The sequence below is a fragment of the Melanerpes formicivorus genome, unplaced genomic scaffold, assembly GCF_026170545.1.
Source record: "Melanerpes formicivorus ecotype bairdi unplaced genomic scaffold, bMelFor1.0.p_v2 SCAF_21, whole genome shotgun sequence".
Lineage (NCBI taxonomy): Eukaryota > Metazoa > Chordata > Aves > Piciformes > Picidae > Melanerpes > Melanerpes formicivorus.
In genome coordinates, this window is record NW_027142373.1 from 4,709,700 (window position 1) to 4,730,943 (window position 21,244).

General features: G+C 52.6%; 2 protein-coding genes across 7 annotated transcripts in view; one reads left to right on the forward strand and one right to left on the reverse strand.

Annotated features, from left to right (window-relative positions):
* Positions 1-594: 594 nt before the first annotated feature.
* Positions 595-10,369, reverse strand: SLC16A6 (solute carrier family 16 member 6). 4 transcript variants are annotated; one of them, XM_068151154.1, is made up of 7 exons: positions 10,143-10,369; positions 9,917-10,025; positions 7,864-8,105; positions 6,673-6,816; positions 5,782-5,910; positions 4,022-4,849; positions 595-3,427 (listed from the first exon to the last, which is right to left on the reverse strand). In XM_068151154.1, the coding sequence occupies exons 3-7, from the start codon at positions 8,096-8,098 to the stop codon at positions 3,180-3,182; spliced, it is 1,584 nt and encodes a 527-aa protein (XP_068007255.1). In that variant the 5' UTR covers positions 8,099-8,105; positions 9,917-10,025; positions 10,143-10,369; the 3' UTR covers positions 595-3,179. The 4 variants fall into 4 exon arrangements, with proteins under 4 accessions (XP_068007255.1, XP_068007253.1, XP_068007254.1 ...); XM_068151152.1 differs by lacking the exon at positions 9,917-10,025; XM_068151153.1 differs by having other exon boundaries at positions 9,917-10,369.
* Positions 9,050-21,244, forward strand: part of ARSG (arylsulfatase G) — a 35,434-nt gene continuing 23,239 nt past the window's right edge. For 2 of the 3 annotated variants that reach the window (XR_010988884.1, XM_068151150.1), the window contains exons 1-6: positions 9,050-9,217; positions 17,361-18,151; positions 18,452-18,639; positions 19,852-19,899; positions 19,980-20,091; positions 20,386-20,526. Coding sequence is in view for 2 of the 3 variants with exons in the window: in XM_068151150.1 (XP_068007251.1) it covers positions 17,955-18,151; positions 18,452-18,639; positions 19,852-19,899; positions 19,980-20,091; positions 20,386-20,526 (686 nt within the window). In the remaining variant the exon portion in view is untranslated. The remainder of the gene's footprint in view (positions 9,218-17,360; positions 18,152-18,451; positions 18,640-19,851; positions 19,900-19,979; positions 20,092-20,385; positions 20,527-21,244) is intronic. The other variant, XM_068151151.1, reaches the window with a different exon arrangement.

The following is a 21,244-nucleotide window of genomic DNA, read 5'->3' on the forward strand; positions in this document are numbered from 1 at the left end:
GCATTAGGAGTTGGAAGGGACCTCCAGAGATCATTGAGACCTGCCAGAGCAGGATCACCTAGGGCAGGTCACACAGGAACACATCCTGGTGGGTTTTAAAAGTCTCCAGAGGAGACTCCACAACCTCCCTGAGCAGCCTGCTCCACTGCTCCATCACCCTCACAATAAAGATGTTTCTCCTCACCCTGTGGTGGAAACTCCTGTGTTCTAGCTTGTACCCACTGTTCTTTGTCCCATCACTGGGCACCAGCAAAAAGAGCCTGGCCCCTTCACCTTGACACCCACCCCTCATATTTATAGATGTTGTGAAGATCCCCTTTCAGCCTTCTCAAGACTAAACAGCCCCAGGGCTCTCAAGACTTTCTTCACAAGGAAGCCACTAAGGTCCCTTCACCCTCAAAGCTCTCTGCTGGACTCCAGCAGGTCCCTGTCTTTCTTGAATTGGGGAGCCCAAAACTAGACACAGCATTGCAGGTGTGGTTTCACTAGGGCAGAAAGGAGGCAAGAGGGTGAGGAGGAAAGTGTCTACATTCTCTTTTTTCCTTCTCAATAAATGGAGGGGGGAGGGGAGAGAAAAAAAATAGGAAAAAAAAGGAAAAAAAAAAGAAGTTTATTGCAAAACTCAGTGGTTTAGAGGATTTCCAGAGTCCACTAGGTACGTTACAAACAGATCAGTTAAGTCCTGCTTTGAACACATTAAAGCCTGCTTCTGGGTCTTCTGTGCCCACACACACACAAACTCACTCGCTCCCCTGCTCATGCTGCTACAGACAGGAACAGAAACGTAGGGGTGAGGTCAGTGACAAACATTATTATTTGATCTGTACTGGAAATTGTTGTAAAACAGAAGACAAAACAAAAGATACATAAACTGTTAAGTTACAGTAGACCCTCATGAATCTGCAGAACAGGGAGCTTCCACACACACGAAAAAAACCTGGAGGTCTTAAATTCCACTTCCGAGCAGAGCTGTAATAGCAAAGTGCTGTAGTGAGGTCTTGTAATCACAAAGACTTCGATCATCTGACAAGTCTACAGAACATCGACCAGAAAAAACAGAACCCCAAAAAAAAGCTTGAAGTATCATAAATTAACAATAAATTACCAAAAAAAAAAAAAAGACTAAGAAAAAAAAAAAAGAAAAGCACATCTTAATGCAACATCATCATCATCATCATCATCTTCTTTTGTTCATTTACTCACTGAAGAGTCACAAAACTCTCTAAGGGCTTCTTCCAGTCCTGGGTGCAACACAGCAAGGTTCTGCTGGCTGTGATAAAGTGCTGAGGCAGAGGAAGGACACAAGACCCCAAGGGTCTCGGGCAGTGAGGATGAATTTGCTTTAGCCACTTGGTTGCAAGAGTGCCTGTTCCTTTCCTTTTTTTTTCTTCCCTCTTTTTTTTTTCTTCTCTTATTTTTTTTCCTGTTTTTTTTTATTTTATCTTTTTTTTTTATTTGGACATCTAAAGACAGACAAAACAAATCAAGCACCTTCCCCCAAAAGAGGTTGTTTTCAAACAGATTGTCCCACATTTCTTATGGCTGGTAAAATACAGACAGGTCAGCGTAGCAGTTAATGAATGATGACGCCACTTCCACTTAGAACACACAGAAATGGTGGTTTGGGATTGGGGTTTTGTTGGTTTGGGTTTTTTTTTAAACCCCTCCCCAAACCAGAACAGACTTGTTAGTTGTCCCCCTGAGTTGCCGAGAGGCGTTAAGATGCATATAGGTGGGGTAAGCAAGCTTGTGTCACCTGTGAGGAGGAATTGCTCCTGTTAGGACTGAATGAACAGCCAGTACCTTGTCTTTTATTCCCTTCATGCCTTCAACCCTGTGCACAGGCTCTGGTTCACCCAAGTCAGCAGCAAAAAAAAAAAACCCACCCAAACCCAACACCCTCCTGCTGACTTTGGAAGAGCAAGAGCAGCTAGGGAAGGGGTTACAGCTGTGACCAGCCACCCTGAGTCCCCCAGAGCTGGTAGCTATAAGGAGTAGAGTGATGAAGGGCTGGGTAACATGGCAGGGGTGATGTGGCAAAGACTTCCTTGTGCACCTGTAGAAAAGGGTTTGGATACATTAAGACATACTGGGCCAAATCCTCCCTGCAGGGTGGGCTGGTTTTGGCAGCAGAGCCAGATCCACTGACAGCAGCTGAGGCCTCCTGGAAAGAGATGCTGGATGTGTAGTTTATTAGTTTGGTGGTTGGTTGTGGTTTCTTTTTTTTTCCCCCCCCCTTTTTAAATAAAACTGGGTTACCTAAGACCTACCTATTTAAAACAGCTACACTCTATGCTGTAAGAGTTAAGTTTCCCAACAATTTCACAAGCTAGCAATACAAGATAGGTGGTAGGAGAGATTGATGTTAAAAAGTCGGCTTTGTTATGCAAAAAGATGATTTTTCCTCTCCAGTTCTTTTAAGCTAACCTCCTTTACCAAGCTTAAGAATAAATTAATAAATACTAGTTAAATTAGACACAGTACATCAGATCAAGAGAGAACAGTTCTAAGCATACCAAATCAGGAGAAGAAAAATTATCTTTATGGTATATGTGCAGTAATAACTGGCCATAAAGACACACAGAGCCTCCAATTTCCCAGCATTTGTGACATTCAAGTTAATTAGAAGAAAATTAGCAATGGTTTAAGTCAGCTACCTAGCCTAACCTCCTCCTCAAAGCTAAAACACGAGTCCACGTCCTTCCTGAAGAAGATTCAGTTGACTACTGGTGGTGTAGGAAATGCTCATCTCCACTTGGTATCATCAGTTTATTGGCTGCGTGGAATTTGTGGTAGGGGATGGGTGAGGACAGTCAGAGGCTGAGCTGCTTCTGCTGTTGGGTGTTGTCAGTTCTTCTGGGATCAGTTGAATCTTTACCTATGGTTGTTATCAGGATAGCAGGAGTGTGCATCACATCTTCATGCTAGGCAGATGTTATTCTTGGGTGGCTATCTGTATTTTCTATGGAGCTTTCCATTGTTGGTTTAAAAACAAAAGTAAGAAAGTTCTTTCTAGTAATAATAATTAAAAAGAAAAGAAAAGTAGTTGTTGTTGGCAGCTGTTCACATTTAAAATTCCACATTCCCTTCAGAATGTTGGTTTTAAAACGTGGAGCAGAGCTGACGTTTCCTGCAGCCTTATGCCGACTGTGGTAGGTGGAGGAGGAGCAGCAGGCTTTTTATGGGGCACTCTCAGAGCCTTTTCCTGAATTTTCTGCTTTCCCAATATCCATTTCAATAAAGTCATCTGGCAGGTCTGGTACCGCCACAGCCGCTGCCGTGCTCTCCTCTGTGCCCTGCTGCTGCTGCTGGCACAGCCCAACCTTGCAGGGTCTCACCAGGGACAGGAACACAGCACCCAGGACCATGCCAGCAGCACAGGAGTAGAAGGCTGAGCTGTACTTCTGTGTTGTATCCACTAAGACACCTACAGAAAACACATTCCCAGCCATTAGCCACAAAGGATTCTCCCTCTCCCTCATCTGTCCCTCCAGAGGATCTCTAGTCCAGGTCCCTCTGCATCATTTTATCTGCAGTCAGAAGCAGCTCAATGGCAAACAGAAGCTAAGTATTTAAGTAAAACATTCTAGGGGTACACAGTATCTCCAGGCAAGTCAAAAGCCTTTGGGCACTGCAGGCACACTAAGCCCAAGATGCAGCAAGCATCTGTTTGTTGTGCTGAAGACTTCCTATCTGCAGTGCGTGGCAGAAACGCACAGTGGAAGGGATCTGCTCCTGCCACTCGCCAGAGTCTGAAGTGATGCCAGTTCTGGGTTTCTAACAGGATCAGGGTAGCACTGCAGCTTTTTCCTGCACTCCAAGGTTCCTCAGTGGAGACTGCCTCATCTGTGGGACTCTGCAGAGCTGCAATGCAGCAAGCTTCTGGCTCTGAGAGCTCCCTCATACTAGTTGCAGGGCTTTTGGGACACCACTAGCGCTGCCAGAACACTTTCTAGAAATCAGCACCAACAGCTGCCAAACACGCCCAAGAAACCCCACCAACCCAAAGAAGAAAGGTTACCTGCAAGGGGTGGTCCTGCCAAGCCAGCCAAGCTTTGAATGAAGACATAGACCCCAGCTGCTGAAGACATCTTCTCAATGCCAACCACATCATCTTCTGCCAGGAGGGGGATGTGTGTACCCGCTACCGTTCCCAGCATGAACCCAAAAAATATGCTACATGTCATCAAGCCCCAGAACTCAGAGGCAAAAGGGAAGGCAAACAACGCTACAGACAGCAGAATGACGCAGATGAGCTCAATGTAGATCTTACGGATGGGCTTCTTGTTGAGCACCCAACCGGCTGAGACCCTCCCAAAGACCTCTGCGATCGCCATGGCTGACAAGATGTAGGCAGAGTGGTCTTTGCTGATGCCGAGGCTGAGGCTCAAGGGAATGATGTAAAGGGAAGGAGCAAAGAAGCCCAGGGTAGCAAAGAGGCCAAAGAATGCATAACAGATAAAACTACAGTCTTTCATCACAGAGAAGTCCAGGAGTTTGGTTTTTGGTTCTGGAGGGGTGCTGTCAGTTTCAACAAACATCTGTACGTGTTCCTTTGGTTCTTCACTTTTCGGCTCTGCTTTGGTTTTTCCAGGCACATTGCTGGGTGAGGTAGTTATTTCTACTCCTGAGTCTATGGACTCTATTGAGGTGCGTGTTTGCTCATTTTCAAGCATGTACTTTGTCTCTGTGGGCTCTTCCCGAGGCTGAGCTTTCACTGCTTCCTCCTCTTGCTCTCTGATGATGATGGGTCGCAGGAGCGAGCCACAGATGACAATGCTCAGCTGTAACATCCCGACAGAAAGGAGGCTGTACCTCCAGCCAATCTTCTCCTTCAAAGCAGTAATTACTGAGGGAAGAGGGCAGAAGAAGAAAGTCACTAAAAGCCTACACCAAGGAGCTGTTTGAATTTACAACTAGAAAAGAAACTGGAGTCTCATCACTGGAAGGTCTCAAGCACCTCAGCTCTTACAGAGGTCCCTTCTGGTCCATCCAACCCAGGGTCTGGCACCCATATTCATGCTACCAGCTGCAGCAAACAAGCTAGAAGTTGCATTTCACATCTACCTAGCAGAAGCTAACCTCTAGGCAGCCACTTCTGAGGTCCCAGCAAAGTTTGGGATGCACAAGAACATTATTTTTAGTGAGCAAGAACACACTCAACGCTGAGGTTTCCTCTCTTGGCTGACCCCACCCTGAAACCAGCTACTAGAGGAAGTCTCTCAGCTCTACTCAAAGGTGCATGTCACTAAATGACAAACCTTTATCTACAATCAGAGCAGCTTTGCAACAGGTAATAGCTGAAAGCAAGTGTGCACAGCAGACCACCACCTGAAGGGCAGAGGACAGGTGGTGGCAGTGTAATGACAGGGCCATGCACCCTGGGGACAAGACCCCAGGAGGCTGGAGCAGGCTGTGCTGAGCATGAGCTCACTAACCTTTAGGAGCAGTTGTGTTTTAAATAGCTGAAGTTTCTCAGTCTTATTTTTAGCCTCCCAGATCTATATAGGGAACCCTTTGGGCTGCGTATCAGCAAGGCACGTCCTGCTCTGGCAGGAGATGCTGGAGAGAACTCAGGCATCGTTAAACCAGTCTCCAGGACTATGTGTAACCCTGCCTGGGTTGTTCACAGGCATGTGAGCAACCACCCATGGGCTTCAGCAACTCATGTGAAGAAGGTCCATTGATGGCTTTTGGCTCCCTTTTGCTTGGGAAAAGAGGTTGGAGCAGTATTGTGCTTGAGGCATGCAGGGAGGAGCTCAGGACATCTGGGCACTGTACCTGGTGCAAAGGAGAAGACAGCAAAACATTCCCCTGTGGATGCCACCGCTGTGACCAACGAGCGTCTTTTGTCAAAGTACTGTGATAGAATGGTGACAGTCGGGAGGAAAGAGAGGCAGTACCCAAGGCCTGTGAATAAATGCCAAAAATTGCCATAACAACAAGGAAAGGAGAGGGAAACACCGCTGCAAGAACACGTTAAGTCAGCTTTCCCAGTGGTGAGATTACAGTAGCATTTCGGCCAACTCAGCAAGTCACCCTGGAAAAAAAAATCATTGGGGAAACCAAAATGTTATTTTCTTTGAGTGGAAGGGGGGAAAAAAAACCAAAAAACCAACACACCCAAAAAACCCAAACCACAACCTCAAAAAAACCCAATAGAAAGAAAAATCAAACCAAGAGACCCAGCCTCCCAAACCTGCCTTCTGTTCCCCAATAGAAAGCAGGGTCCACTTTGAGGACCTCATCTGTTTAAAGGGTTTGAGCCTGCAGCAGTTGCTCCTCTAAGCAAAGCAAGCTCCCAGCCATGGACATAAGCAGGACACCCAGGCCAGACTGGAGAGAGGAAAAACCATCAGAAAAAAAAAGTGGGAGAAGTTAGAGGATTCAACCCCATGAACAGTTTTCATTGCCCCAGCTATCCCAGAAGCAATCAGTACAACTGCACTTGGACTGCAAGACCAAGCCTTGAGGTGGTCCTCAGGGTGAGGCAGGCCAGGAAGCCCAGCCTTAAGCCCAGGTCATCACCTCTGGCAAGAGGGTGAGGTCAGCTCAGAAGGGGCAGCAGCGTTTCAAAAGCACTCCCAGTGCCACAGGGAGGAAAAACAGCCCTGGGCAGAGCTACACTTGCAGGAGGTGAAGTGTTCAGCAGGTAGAGGAATGGGAACTCACCAGAGATGAGGCCGATGGTGACGTACATGTCCACAACAGTGCGGGCAAAGGAGGCGATGACCATGCCAGTGCTGATCAGCACCCCTCCAGCCATCACCACCAAGCGGTGACCAAAGCGATTGCTGAGGACTGTTGACAGAGGAGCTGGATGGGCAGGAGGGGGAAAAAACTTGTGGTCAATACCCAACTCAAATTCACCAGCTACCGTCTCCTTCAGAGGCTCTTCTCTACCCCTACCCTGTGACATGCCACCTCCCCAGCCAGCTGGCCTCACACAGCAGAGCCATCCTTGGAGCACTGCACCCCTCAGAACATTTAGGATGTGCTGAGAAAGTCAGAGGAGGCTAGGACAGGCAAGAGGAGGCTAGGACAGGCAAGAGGAGGCTAGGACAGGCAAGAGGAGGCTAGGACAGGCAAGAGGAGGCTAGGACAGGCAAGAGGAGGCTAGGACAGGCAAGAGGAGGCTAGGACAGGCAAGAGGAGGCTAGGACAGGCAAGAGGAGGCTAGGACAGGCAAGAGGAGGCTAGGACAGGCAAGGAGCAGCTCAGGACATGCCTTACAGACCCCAGTGGATCTTAGTGAGGATCCAAGTTCTTTCTAATTCTTTTCACTAGTTAGGTTTCAAAACTCTTGTTTTCACCCCTGATGAGAGCCAGGCCAGGCTCAGCAACACGGACCATGTCCCTGGACCACGTAGAAGGACACAAGCTGGGGCTCAAAGGGACTGCTGGGCTGATAGAAGTTATTTCTTGGCACTTCAGGAGCACACAGCCCATAGGCTTTATGGCTATCGTTTTTAACGGAGCCATTAGAGACACCAAAGTCACAGGTACCAGGTCCTCGCCAGCTGAGTCAGCAACATGACTTTTACAAAGGTTTGTTGAGAAAGGATGAGGGGCAACAGATTGAAGCTTCAGGAGGGCAGATTTAGACTGGAGATAGGAAGAAATTCTTCACTCTGAGGGTGGTGAGACACTGGAACAGGTTGCCCAAAGGTTGTGGGTGCCCCCTCCCTGGAGGTGTTTGAGGCCAGGCTGGATGGTGCCTTGAGCAACCTGGGCTAGTGTGAGGTGTCCCTGCCCATGGCAGGGGGGTTGAACTGGATGATCTTTAAGGTCCCTTTCAACCCAAACCACTCCATGAATCTAAGACTGCCCCTTGTGCTCCCAACAAAACCCCACGCCTCTTACCTGTGAAGGTCTGCACGAACACACATATGGATATTATCCAGGAGATCCTGCTGTTGGTTTCATCAAAGCTTTCCATAAGGTCGTTGAAGAAGACCCCAAACGATTTTAAGATGCCATAGGTTAGAGCTTCCACAAAGAAGAAAGCAAAAGCAACTGTCCAACCCCATCCTCCATCAGGCACTTTAGTATAAATGTTGGGAGCGCCGCACGGCATCCTTCCAGCTTTGACAGTCATTTTGAATCTGCAAAACAGGGTGGCAGAAGGTGCCAGGCGTCAGGCGAGGGCAATCCTTGATGGAAGAGGCAGGGCCTGGCAGCTCTCACATCCACCAGGCACCACCAGCCTGTCCGTCCCTGTGCTGCTGAGGGATTAAAGGCAGGAGTTGGGCTGAAGTTTCTCCTTTTATCAGCCTGTGGGGCTGGGTTCTGCTAGCGCCCTTTGAGCCCTGGACCAGAATCTCTCTGCTCAGCACCCGGGCAAAATGTTCCCATCAGCAAAACCCATCACCCGAGAGCTGGTGTGTGGGGGTGGATGGATGTAGTTCATGAAAGATCCACCGTGGGACCCAGCGTGGGCTGGTGGAGCTGCAGGAACTCCCACCCAGGAGCACCCCATCCTTCCCCACCCCTGTGCCTGGCCTGGAGTGGCCAGTGCCACCGCAGTGCCACCCATCTGCTGCAGGGTTGGTCAGACACACCTCACCATCACACCTTGCAGTATCTTAAACCCACCAGAAACTCAGGGTGAGGGGAAATCCTTGGGAACCCACCCGTGCCCCAGAATGGCTGCTCCAAGCCCCCAAATTCCTAGCAACATGGGGAACTCACACCCCAGAAGCCACCAACTCCCTCTGCTACTCCCATCCTGTCCTCAGGGTCACAGCCACCCCTCAGGGCAAGAGACTGCTGCCAGAGGGCTGGAGGGGGCAATCCTGTAAGATGGGGGGGGGAGGCATGTGGTGTGTCCTCATCTCCGCTCCGTGTCACTCGTGGGGGGTCCGTGGATGTGCAGGGGCAGTTTTGTCCTGCTCCTGGCCACACCTGCACAGGGTAGGAAGAAACAGTGCCAGGGTCTGTCCCCAGCACCCACCCCGGGAGGGGACAGTGGGATGCCTATGGGCAGCCTCCCCGGGTGCTGCTGGCCCCTGCATGCTCCACGCGTAGCGTGTCCCAGGCACAGCGTGAACCTGCGGCTCTGGCAGGCGACGCGTTTCCTCCCCAGTAGCCAGCCGGCATTTCCCTCCTCCATTTTCTACTCCAGACCATCGGCACCGACTTTCTCGGCAAGAAGAACGCAGAACGGCCTCGGCAAAGGCTTCCCCATCCCACCGCCGAACTTATCGCCGAGGACCAGGCGAGTCCATGGCGTTCCCGGTGCCATCGGCACCGGCGCCCACCCGGGGGCGGCCCCACGGGAGCCTGCCTGGCGTGGGTGCTGCAGGGGCACACCCAAGAGGTGTTTTAAGCGGGGAAGGGGGGTTAAGGGTGTCTTAGCACCCCGCTGACCCCCTCCATGACGCTGCATGGTGGGGCAAGGCTGGTGCGCGGCTCCCGGGGGGGTGCTCTACCGAGGGATGGAGCGAGGCGTGGGCTCCAGCATCGCCCCGGGAATGCCCGGGGCTAGGCCAGGGGCAGGGTACGGGATCACTGGTGGGGGATGTCCAGGTGAGGGCTGAGCCTTTGCCTAAAGTTTGTGGGAAGTGGTTGGATAACCCCCATCCCCCGCAAGGGGAGAGCCGGAGGGGCTGCACTGAATTCCTGTGTCACTGCACAAGGCATGGAGTGGTGGCGGTGGGGAAGGATTAGATTAGGAGGAAGCAGGTTAGTTTGAAACAGAAATAACCCCCCCAGACCCCCAAAACAACAGAGAAAATCAAACCGCAAACCCCGGCGTACATTTTGTACCTTTTAAAAAACTGTCAGAAATTATGATGGGGAGGAGGAAAGGAAAAAAAAATTAAAAAATAAAATGCCAGAGCTGCGGGGCTCGGCGTGTCCGCCCCCCTCCCCCTTTTTCCCCCCCCCCCCGCATCACTTTCCCAACATTTCAGACCTGATTTCTGCATTGCCACCGCCGCACCGACTCCGCGGCCGCCAGCTAAAAATAAAGGGATAAGGGATGCGGGGAAAAAAAAAAATAATAAAGGGAAGGTGGGGAGGAACTAATGACCAAAAAGAAAGAAAAATTCAAAATAACAAAAAAAAATTAAAAATAATAAATAGGAAACAAAGCCTCCCACTTTCCCTTCCCCGGAGTCCCCGCTCCGGAGCCCACTCACCGGGCGGCGCTGGGTGCTGGTGGCTGCGGGGCTTAAGGGCTGCCCATGGCCGGGGCAAAGCGGGTGGGCAACCGGGCGGGCGACCCACCGAAGCGGGTAACCGACCCGGGGCGGCGGCAAGAGGTAGGCGGCCCCGCTGCCCGCCGGCCCCCGGCCGCTGCTACTCCCGCTGCCCGCGGCGGCGGCTGCTCTGCGCTCGCTCCCAGCCCTTTATATACCGGCTGGAGCCGGTCTCTGCCGGCGGCTCCGCAGCGCCATGTGCGCGCCCGGGCCCGGCTCGCCCCAGCGCCGGCGCCGGCACCGCGTGTGAGGGGAGGGGCGATGCTGCCGATTACCCCCCGCATCAATCCACCCCAAACCCCTCTAACCGCCCTACCCCTCCCAACATCCCCCGGGCCGGCACCTGCTGGAGCGAGCCGGGCTAACACCCCCCAGACTCAAAACTAACCACCCCCCTCCCCCCCAACCCCCCCGTAAGCCCCAAACCCCTCCGGGTGTGGGGCGAGGCCGGGGCTGGAGCGGCGCCGGGATCAGCAGGTCTCTGCCGGTTCGGCCCAGCCTGGGCGCTGCGGGGAGGGCGCTGGGGGTCGCCGGGTAGAGCAACGGCAGCAGAAACTCAATCGGTGCAAAGAAGGGGGAGAAGTGTCCCCGCCATACCCCTTAAGGGCTTAATAGAATCATAACGGTGGTTTGGGTTGGAAGGACCTTAAAGATCATCTAGTTCAAGCCCCCAGCCATGGGCAGGGACACCTCCCAGTAGACCAGGTTGCTTAAGGCTCCATCCAGCCTGGTCTTAAACTCTTCCACGTTTGGGGTCTCCCCCCAGCGCTTGGGGTCCTTCCACCACTTTCACCCTGCCATGCATCACATCTGACCCACTTGGTGCACCTTTGGTGCAGTGGTTTTGAGTCCCTGTTTTGCAGAAAGACCTTGATCTCCTCATGGGAAAGAGATGAGCTGGTGCAGGTTGGGATGTGAGGAAAGGGTTTCTCTACATGCTTGAGACCCTTTGGGCAGCAACACCAGGATCTGGCCACCTGCCTCCCTCCTGGTCCTGCAGCAGCAGGATGCAGTGCTGGGTTCAGGCTTGCAGCAGAGTTGGCAGCCACCATTCCATTTGGGACTGGAGCAGCTGGGATGGGGCTGAGCACACACTGAAGTTCCACACACCGTTTCTGAGGATGCCATCATGTGCTGGTCCCCTCCATGCTCCAGCACTGTGAGTGGCATGTGTTGTAGGGAGAAACATCTGCTTTATGTTGGGAATTTCAAAAGCAGCGATTTGTGAGTCAAACTAGGCAAGTCACCACCTGCACAGATGGAGGAGGAAAGGGAGCAGAGGGTCAGACATCTGCCATGGGAGAGCACAGGGCAGAGGTCCTCCCCAGCAGTGCCCAGCTAAGGGGGGTGGAACTAAAGCAATGGCTGCTTCAGACTTACCTCTAAAATTCCCTAAAATCTGTAAAGAAAAAGAGGGAAAACCTGACAGTTTTGCATTTACATGGCTGGTTGTGCCATAGCCACTACTACTGCTGCATCCTGGCACTGGCCCCTATGCACTGGCCCCGATGCACTGGATACAGGACGATGCTGGTGGGGAAGTTTTGGAGCCTCAGACTGCACTTCAGGACTCGTGGACAAGCAGCTTTTGCCTGCAGAAGGCTCAGAGTGAGGCAGTGATCGGACCCCTCCTTGCCTGCCCTCCCATGCTGGTCCAGGACCCCAGCACAGTTTGTTGGGTCAAAGTGGACCCTGGCCATTCTGGTTCCCACCCCTGGAAAAACTGCTTAGGTTGAAATGTTCCTTCAGCACCTTGCCTGTCGGCAAGGGCTCAAGGGCTGCTGCGTTTTCTTTGGCAGGAGTCCCTTCCCTGGTGTTCTGTGCTTTTTTGTCACAATGGGAGGTGACCATACCAGGTAGCGGGGACAAAATTCTGGAATCTTCTGAGAAATGAGGCAGAGTATCCATTGCTTTCACTCAGTGATTGGGAGAAAGCTGCTGCTGAGTTTTCATGGCAGTGCTGGTCCAACAGCCACTGCCTCCAGCAAGCCACCGAGGCTCTGGTCCTGGCGGGGAGGTTGCAGCAGCTTCACCCTTCACAGTCCCATTCTAAACAAGTCAGCTCCATGTGCTGAGCCATGGGGTGCAATGAGGACTATGCTGTGTATGTCCTTGGGGAGCACCACATCACCCTGTCCTACAGGAAACCCCTTCCTCTGAGTAGTTCTGCCTTTCAGGGATAGGGATCCTGGGCCAACACCTTGTCTGGTCTCAGAGAGCTGCTGTCCCGTTACACAAGCTCCTCCTCGAGCATGGATTACCCTTCCCTGAGCTGTAATTCTTCCTGGCAGCAACAGTGCAAGTGGTTGTGGGACAACAAAAGAGGTTTGTGCCCCCAGGGGAGAAATAAGAATGCAAATATCTTTGGCATGAAAAAAAACACCAAAGGCGATTTACTCCTTGGTATTTCTTGTCAGTACTTTACATCTGTCTCTGCCTCACCTTCAGGCTTTCCAAGTGCACTAAGGCTTTGGGGAACCATGGGAGCTGAAGGGGCCCCATCAGAGGGACAGAGCAGCCTCCTCAGCCCAAGGCTTCCCAGCTCCACCATAAAGACCTTATTCCTCCATGCTGTTTGTCCCCTTTGAGAAGATTTCCCCTACTGCAGCCCAGCCTTGGCTAGAACCTGGCTGTGTCATGCCAGGACTCTTTGCCCCAGCACATCCATTTTGGGTCTGCCTGGTGCCTGGCAGCAGCTCACACCGAGCTCTGCTTCTCTATCTTCATGGGGACTTCTGCACTGCTCCCAGCACAAGTGCGTGGCTGGTGTCTGAGTGCTCTGTAAAGCATCGGGAAGGAGGGCAAGTATCCCATCTGTGGGCATAAATCAGCCTGGAGCCAGCAAACAGGGCGGGCTGCGAGCAGAAAGGGAGCTGGGGCCCCGCTTGCTGCTGCCGCTGCCGCCGCCGGATGGGTCAGGGACTTCCAGTTCATTTATTCTGCTGGGGTTCGCCCAGCCCTGCTCGGCATGTGTAATGTTTTCTCTGAGAGACCCAGCAGTTAGATGGGTGAAAAACATTCTCCTGTCCCGGGAGCTGGCAGAAGTCCTGGGCAAGCTGCAGAAGTATGTTTTTGTCGGTGCTGCTTACTCTGTTAGGGGAACTAGAATAAACTATTCCAGTAGAAAACCTTTTCCTGGAATAAAGTCTTGACTCTGTTCAGAGCATTGTCAGGACAGTTGTACCGGGAATGGAGCTCTGCTGGTAAACATCTTGGGATTGAGGAGGCCTAACGGGCAGACACAGAGCTTGTGCACCCTCTGCCCCATGGACAAACCCCACACGAGGCACCTGCTGCCCTCGGCTCTGCTCAAGCCAAAAATAAAATCTGTGTGTGGTTAGCTTGCAAACTAAACAGGGATTTTTTCCTCACTCCTGCTGGGATGTGACACCATCCATCCCCTCCAGGATGTGGCTGGGCATCCCCTGGTGGGGTCAGGATCAACACCATGAGCCACACTGTGGGGATGAGAGGAAATGGCCTCAAGTTGCACCAGGGGAGGTTGAGGTTGGATGTTGGAAGAAACGTCTTCACTGAAAGGGTTCTCAAACACTAGAACAGGCTCCCCAGGGAGGTGGCTGAATCACCATCTCTGGAGGAGTTTAAAAGCTGCAGAGATGTGGTGCTGAGGGACATGGGTTAACACCAGGCTTGGCAGAGTTAGAGAGTGGTTGGTCTTGATGATCATCAAGGTCTTTTCCATCTGAAGTGATTCTGTGATTCTTTGACATATTCCCATCCTTTGTCACTTGGTCAGCACCCGGCTTGAGCAGCCACCTCTGCTTGCCTGCCTCAGTTTCCCTCAGACTGGCATGAGGGTTGATGCTGGGAGCCCCCACAATGGTCCTGGGATAGCACTGGGTATCTGTTCCAGTTTGAATTTCTCATTCCTAACATCTCCTTATCTTCTGGCTCCTCACAGCTGGGAGGGGGATGCCTGCTGGACTTGCAGCAGGAGAGCAGGGTCGCCGCCGTGGGTTTGGGCAGGAGATCAGAGCTGTGACACTCTGGGTGTTGGCAGGGGACAGCTCAGCACAGCCGGGTGTGCTTCAAAGGGCAGCAGGTTTTTCTGGGCTCTGGCTGCTGCTTTGCTCTCCAGGCAGGCGTGAAAATGTGAAAGAATGTGAAAAATGTGAAAATGATCGTGCTGGCCCTGGGATTTGTAACCCTCTGGTTAATGTGTAAGGACTACAGGACAGAGACTCCCAGCTCTGGGTGGGCAACCAACAGCTGCTTGCTTGTGGTACAGCCAGGGCTGGCATCCCCAAACCCAGGTGGTATCTCCCCTGCCCGGGGGCCAGCACTGAGCAGTGCTGGTTGTAGAGGCTTTGGGGCTATTCTGAACTGGTTTATCTGGTTTTGGCTTCTCCCTGCTCCTGTGGAAACGCCTCGTCTGGCTGGCAGTGGTGCCCTTTGTTTGTTTGATTCTTGCCTGGTACAAGGTGTGTGCTGTGAAGGCCAGGTCTGAGCAATGTCCAGCACCATGTGGCAAGGGGTATGGTACTGGCTGTCGTGGAGGCCTTGGTTCCCGGGTGTGATTCTGCCCAGGCAGGCAGGCAGCTCATCAAGCTTTAACCACCAGTGCAGCATTTCCTGCTTGGAATGAAGCAAGCTGCTGCAACAGGCACGTTCCCACCATAGTCAGCCTGGGGGAATCTCTTCTGAGTCACTTATCTTTTGGGAAAATAGCTAAAAGATGGTCCTTTAGCAACGTGGTAAGGGAGCAGAGCTGCTGCTGAGCACGGGTGAGCAGGGACCAGGGCTCATCCCAGGGAGGCTCCCCGTGGCCACCTTGGCGCTGCTGGAGGACATTCACAGCGGGTGGCAGGGACAGAGCCGGCACAGCCCGAACTCGCCCAGGACTTCAAGATCAAAGGGTCAGAGAGGTGCCTCTGCCAAGGATCTTGGAGGAGAGCACTGGGGTTGTTGCCAAAGGACGGCCTCATGCTCCACTGGGGTTTGGACCTGCTGTGGATGATGAGGATGGTTCTGCAGGAGCTTGGCAAGAGCAGCCCTGGTGCATCCCAACATCCATGGACTCTCCTTCAAGTGGCCTCTGAGCATCAGAGATCAAGAAGTTTTCTCTGACTCTAATGCATAAATTTCAGCTCTGGATGACACTGCCCTGTAATTTAGAGGGAAGAAAGTGTCCTTTGAAAATGCTTTTGATTGTTGTTGTTAACTGTGTCATCCTGGTGTCTCTGCCCAAAGTAAATGGAAGGGACAGGGGTTTGTGGGTTCATCTCCCTTGGGTGTTGCTCAGTTGTTCTGGGTGGCTGCAGGTGCTGATGGGGGTCATGTTGCATGGTGCAGGGCCACCCCTTGGGGACAGGATGCTGCATGGAGAATGCTCCAAGACACTGGGGGTTGGTGCAGGGACCACTTTCAGCCTGGGAAATTGGTCCAGGATCTGCTGGTGGGAGCAGTTGGATGCTGTGAAGGTGCCAGAGGGATAGGATTACATCCTGGAAAGGGTGAGCATCACCCCCCTTAGGCACAGCTCAGCTGGGATGGTTACATGGGGCTCAGCTGGACTTTGTTCCTACATTTTTCTCCCAAAACCAATTCCAGTGCAGAGTGATCTCCTGCTCCGTTCATCTGCAGAGGGCTGACATAGGGCTGGGGTCACACTTAGCCATGCCCAGGTTAATCCATGCTGTTCCTATGAAGGTGGTAGCTCAAGTCCATGCTTTCCTAGCTCCAGCTGGGCTCAGATCCTGCATGAAGCAGGGCTGCTCATTCAAACCTCTTCCCTAAAAATACCCCAAGGGCTTTCCAAACAAATTGCAAAGGGAATCTTTAGTGGGAAAATAAAGGTGATTTAGGCACCATCAAACATGCCCAGATACCCAGTCTCCACTCTTCTTGCTGTTTGGCAGTTCAGGGCATGAAGGCTGAGCTGTGGGTTTGCAGTTATGGTGCAGAACAGGACCTGGGCTCATGTGCTTTGGGCAGGGCTGGGCAGCCTCTCCCGTGGCTCAGCCCCCTCCTACAGCTCATCCCACCAAACCACCACATCCCACCCCCTTAATTAATGTACCAAGAGCTTCCAGGCCCTGGGATGGAAGTTTCTAAGTGGATGCTCTGGGCTATGAATTATGGAGAAGTCACATCCCCGCAGTGCTGCGCCAACAGCTCTGAAGCTGCTGCTATGAGTGACAGCCCAAAGCTTTTAAAGATGTGAACAGCAAAACCTGGGAATAATTTGCTTTGCCAGCTGCAAACCTCTTGGTCTACAGATGGGGCTCATCCTATTCCCTCTCCTGCATTCTCCTGTCATCTCCTCCTATTTTATTCTCCAGTATTCCTCCCTCTCCTCACTCTCTCATTTTCTCTTTGTGGATGTTGTCCTGCTCAGCTGTGGTGACCATCCCATGGGAGCTGTGTTCTCCATGGCACATTCCTCCCCCAAGGTTGCTGGTACCAACTGCAGATATTTGCCACAGTACTGGTCCCAGCTGGGTCCCACTGGCTCCTGGCCATCCCCATCTAGGAGCAGGTCCTGTGCCATCTACACAGCCAGTGCAGAGCTCTTCATGCAGAGCTAAGCAGGGTTTTGGCAGATCTCTGCAGCTTCATCTCCCTTTGGCCATAACTGTGCTCAAGATATTGTATTTCACAACCCCATCTCCACCACTGATCTTTTGAGTGTTTGTCCTTGAACCTTTCTATCACTGGAGGCCAAATCTTGCCCTAAGGCTAGGTATTTCTGGGATTTACTCCTTTCTGGGTTCATCTGAACTCCTGCATTTTTGCCTCTGGCACAAATCCTCAATGGTTGGCAGCTGGGCAGCTGCCTGCTTTGACCTATGGGCAGCAGTGGGGCAAGGTGAGCATAACTAACTTTAAATATGAGCTCTAGAAACTACTCAGTTTTCACAAATGAAGTGCAAGACCCTGCACTTTCCACCCCTCCAAGGGCTGTGCACCAGGCAGGCGGGAGCTGTGCTGATCCCCAGGGATGTCAGCACTGCAGGAACCTGGAAATGCAGGCCAGGGATGCTCCTTGTTTCCAAGACCTTTCCAGTTGAGCCATCATGAGCCAGGCAGCAAATAATGCAACTTGAAAGGCAAAGTCTTGGTGCCTGGATTAACCATTCTGCCCTGGTGCAGGAGGGCTCTGGCAGGTCCTGATTGTGTCTTGTTTCTCTTGCACAGGGGATGCTGTAGCCATGCAAGGTGAAGGACGGACCAGCAGATACCAGCAGAGCCACAGCAGTTATTGATCCACCTGAAACAAGGAGGCCAGGGCTGCAGCGAGCTGAGGAGTGTGGTCTGCAGGGCAAAAGCTGCTTGTTGTGTGTGTGAACATCCCCTGGGCTGTGGTGAGGGAAGAGGAGCTGCTGCTGGAAATTGAACACACTTCTGGAGGGAAAAATACCACTTTGGTCTGGTGTCTAATTAGATATTTAGCAGGAAGGAAGGAAAGTTAAAAATAGAGCACCGGTGACTTCAAAGGGTGTTTTTGACTTCCAAGAATAACACCTTTGCTGCTGCTGATTTCAGGAATATCAGCTGTGCCTGGGTGTGAAAGATGCAGGAGGTGTTGCAGCTCCATCAATAGCCAAGGGAGCAAACCTGGACCTGCTGGTCCCCGACCCAGCCTCGAGGGAGCAGCAAAGGAGGGAACGTTTGCATCCTTTCGAGGGCCCCTGGAGAGCTCAGCTTCACCCACAGGGACACTACAGAGGGAGTTTGGGGAAGACAAAGCCATCAGTGCCCCAGTGTGGGTGGGAGGGGGTGTGTGGCACCATGGGGAAGCCCTCATCATGGGCAGTGCTGGTGCTCGCTGTGGTGCTGCTGGGGCTCTCAGCTCCATGTGTGGCACACAGGCAGCCCAACTTCATTGTCATCCTGGCAGATGATGTGGGCTGGGGAGATCTGGGGGCCAACTGGGCAGAGACCAAGGAGACCCCACATTTGGATGAGTTGGCTGCTGAAGGCACAAGGTAATGTCTGTTCCCCTTCCCTGACCTTCTCCAAGCATCCTGCTACTCTGTCCTACAGCAAAGGGGATTCCACTCCCGTGGGGCTGTCAGGCAGAGGGATTTCATTGATGTGCTGGGTGCACTGGGTGGGTGGCCAGAGCCTGGCACCTTATGCTGCAGGTCTGTCTGTCCCCACTGCTGCCTCCAAGCTTCATCCCCTACTCCATACCCTCATCCCTGGGGTGGAAGGGGAGCAGGAAGGGACAAGGCAGCTTTGGACCATGCAGAGGCTTGCTGATGAAGGCTCCTTTTGTTTTCCAGGTTTGTGGACTTCCACTCAGCTGCATCCACTTGCTCCCCATCCCGTGCATCTCTGCTGACAGGGCGCCTGGGGGCACGCAATGGAGTCACCCACAACTTTGCTGTCACCTCGGTTGGAGGCCTGCCCCTCAATGAGACAACCCTGGCTGAGGTCCTGCAGCAGGCTGGGTACAGCACAGGGGCTATAGGTAACAGCTGCCTTGATAGGGATAGGAGGGGGAGGACAAAGTTGCTCATGTCCCTGCCCTGCTGAGGAGGTGTCACAGGGAGTTAGGTGAAATCCTGGTAACTAAAGGCAATCTAGAGGATCTAGAAAGGCTGAGAGAGCTGGGTTTGTCAGCCTTGAGAAGGCTCAGAGGAGACTTATTAGCATGGACCAGGACATAAAAGGTGGCTACTAGGAGGATGGAGACTTCCTTTTTACAAGAAGTCCCATGGCAAAGACAAGAGGTGATGGGGACAAGTTACTGCTGGGGAGATTCCCACTGGACTCCAGAAGAAAATGTTTCCCCATGAGAACAGTGGAAGATTGGAATCATCTCCCAAGGGAAGTAGTGGAGAAGTATTTGGTTCCCCTATGCTGGACAGTTTGAAGACTCAGCTTGCCAGGGTGCTGGGCCAGCTCATTTCAGCTCCACTATCACCTAGACAGGTTGGACCAGCTGATCCTTGGGGTCCCTTCCAACATGGTATTCTGTGATCACATGGGGCAGATTTTGCACTCCCCCTTGCATTTTGCCATCCCAAGTTTAAAGATCTTTGTATTCAGTCAAACATACTTCTTGAAGTGCAGACCCACCCTGTTTCTCCCCTGAAGCTCTAATTGCTTCATCTCACACGGAACCTGCTGGGTTTGCCTTAGGAAACCTGACAGTGCACAGCAGCTCTGCCCTCCTGCATCCCACCAGCTGGGATTGGGATTGCCACCAGCTCTGAGCCTTTGAGCACCCTCTTGTCACCATGGGTCCCCTCCTCTTGGGCCAGGCCCTAGCTGGCAGCCAGCCCTTTAGACCTGCAGAAAATCCCACAGTTTCTCCTCTTCCATAGCTTTTGCAGTTTTCCCTCTTGGATCAGTACTTTCAGTGGGAGAAAGCATGTGCTGGAGGTCAGAGGATGAAGCTGGTTGTTTGGGAGGGGTTAGAAAGTCAGCTCCTCTGAACACAAATGCATGAAAGAGCCTTTTAAGGCTGGGAGCAGTGGCTCTGCACAGGCAGGAGATACCTTCTGCATTTTGTTTTTTGAGTTTCTGCAAAAGCAAAAGGCATTCTGGAGCCATGGCCAGCACAAACAAGTAGCTTCTAGATTAAAGCCCCCAGCAGTGCAGGAGCCTTGTGAGTGCTGGCTAGTGGTGGCTGTAGCTGTGTTACCCTCTGACATGATGTTCTGTGGCTTCCATGCAGGCAAGTGGCACCTGGGACACCACGGCCGCTATCACCCCAGCTTCCGTGGTAAGGGCTGTGCTGATGGGGACAAGCTGAGCATCTTCTGGTCACCTTGTCCCTGCTGACACCCCCACCTTGCCCCTCAGGCTTTGATTACTTCTTTGGGATTCCCTACAGCCATGACATGGGCTGCACAGATACCCCTGGCTACAATCTGCCTCCCTGCCCGCCCTGCCCACAGCGTGGTACAGCTACCAGGTACAGGGGCATGGGGGGGTTCAGGTGGTGGCACTGGGAGGTGGGTATTGCACTGGTGTCCCCTGTCCTTTACTGTGGGCACCTCCCCTTATGCTCCATGCACCCAGTTTTCCCTCTGTGCAATCTGCAGCAGGATGCAGGTCGGGGGGAGGGTGGGGTGAGTGGTTCAGTCCCTGCAGGGCATTGTGCCATGGGGGCACTGCATCATCCCTTTTCTTCTCCCCTCCTTGGCTTTCTGCAAAGCCAGGAGAAAAGCCAGGCTCTGGTGATAAGTGTGAGGTGACTTCTTCCCAGCAGGGTGGTAAGGAAGGACTGCTACACAGAGGTGGCCCTTCCTCTCCTGGAGAACACCACCATCATCCAGCAGCCTGCCAACCTCAGCAGCCTGGCCATGCACTATGCCCAGCAGGCAGCCGGCTTCATCCGGCGTGCCAGGTGAGCTGCCACCCCCTGCCCCCTGCCCCCTTCACCAGACTTCTTGGGTCACTGCTCCCTTCTCCTCTTCACTGGGAGAGCCTCTGGGTCACTGCAAGTCTTCTGCATCCTGTTAGTGCAGTGCCAGGGGGATGGTTGGTGCCTTATGATCCTTAGGAAGCAGATCTGGGGTCCCCATGGCTGGGCTCCTGGGGTAGTTTTAGGTTTCAACACACCACAGCTCCCCAGACCACTGGAGAAGGGAGAAGCCACCAAGGTTGTCACTGGTGTGGAAGCCTTTTGGTGCATCTGTTCCTAAGGGATTTTGTTTAAAAACACCATCACAAGGGATGTCAAGGTCTTTGAGCTGAGCTGTGCCTCCTTCCTGGGTGTAACATGCAGTGAGATACCAGGAGGGATGAAGGAAATGCTGCCGACCCTCTGACTTCCATCCCTCCATCACAAAGATATGGAGACACAGGGTGAGGTGGCAGCAGGGTGCTGGAGCTGTCTTTGTGGGTAGGAGTTGCTGGTGGGTGTGCAGGAGGAGATACTGGATGAGTGCCCACAGCAACTCTGGCAGTGGGACCAGAGCAGCACCCAGAGGTGTTTAAACCTGTCCTGTACGTGGGGGTTGATCCATTTGGGCGACAAAATGATTTGGGATCCCTCAGCTTCAGGGCCTGCCTTCCCAGTTGCATGGGGATGTGAGGAGCCAGGGCATGTCCTTCCCCAAGGA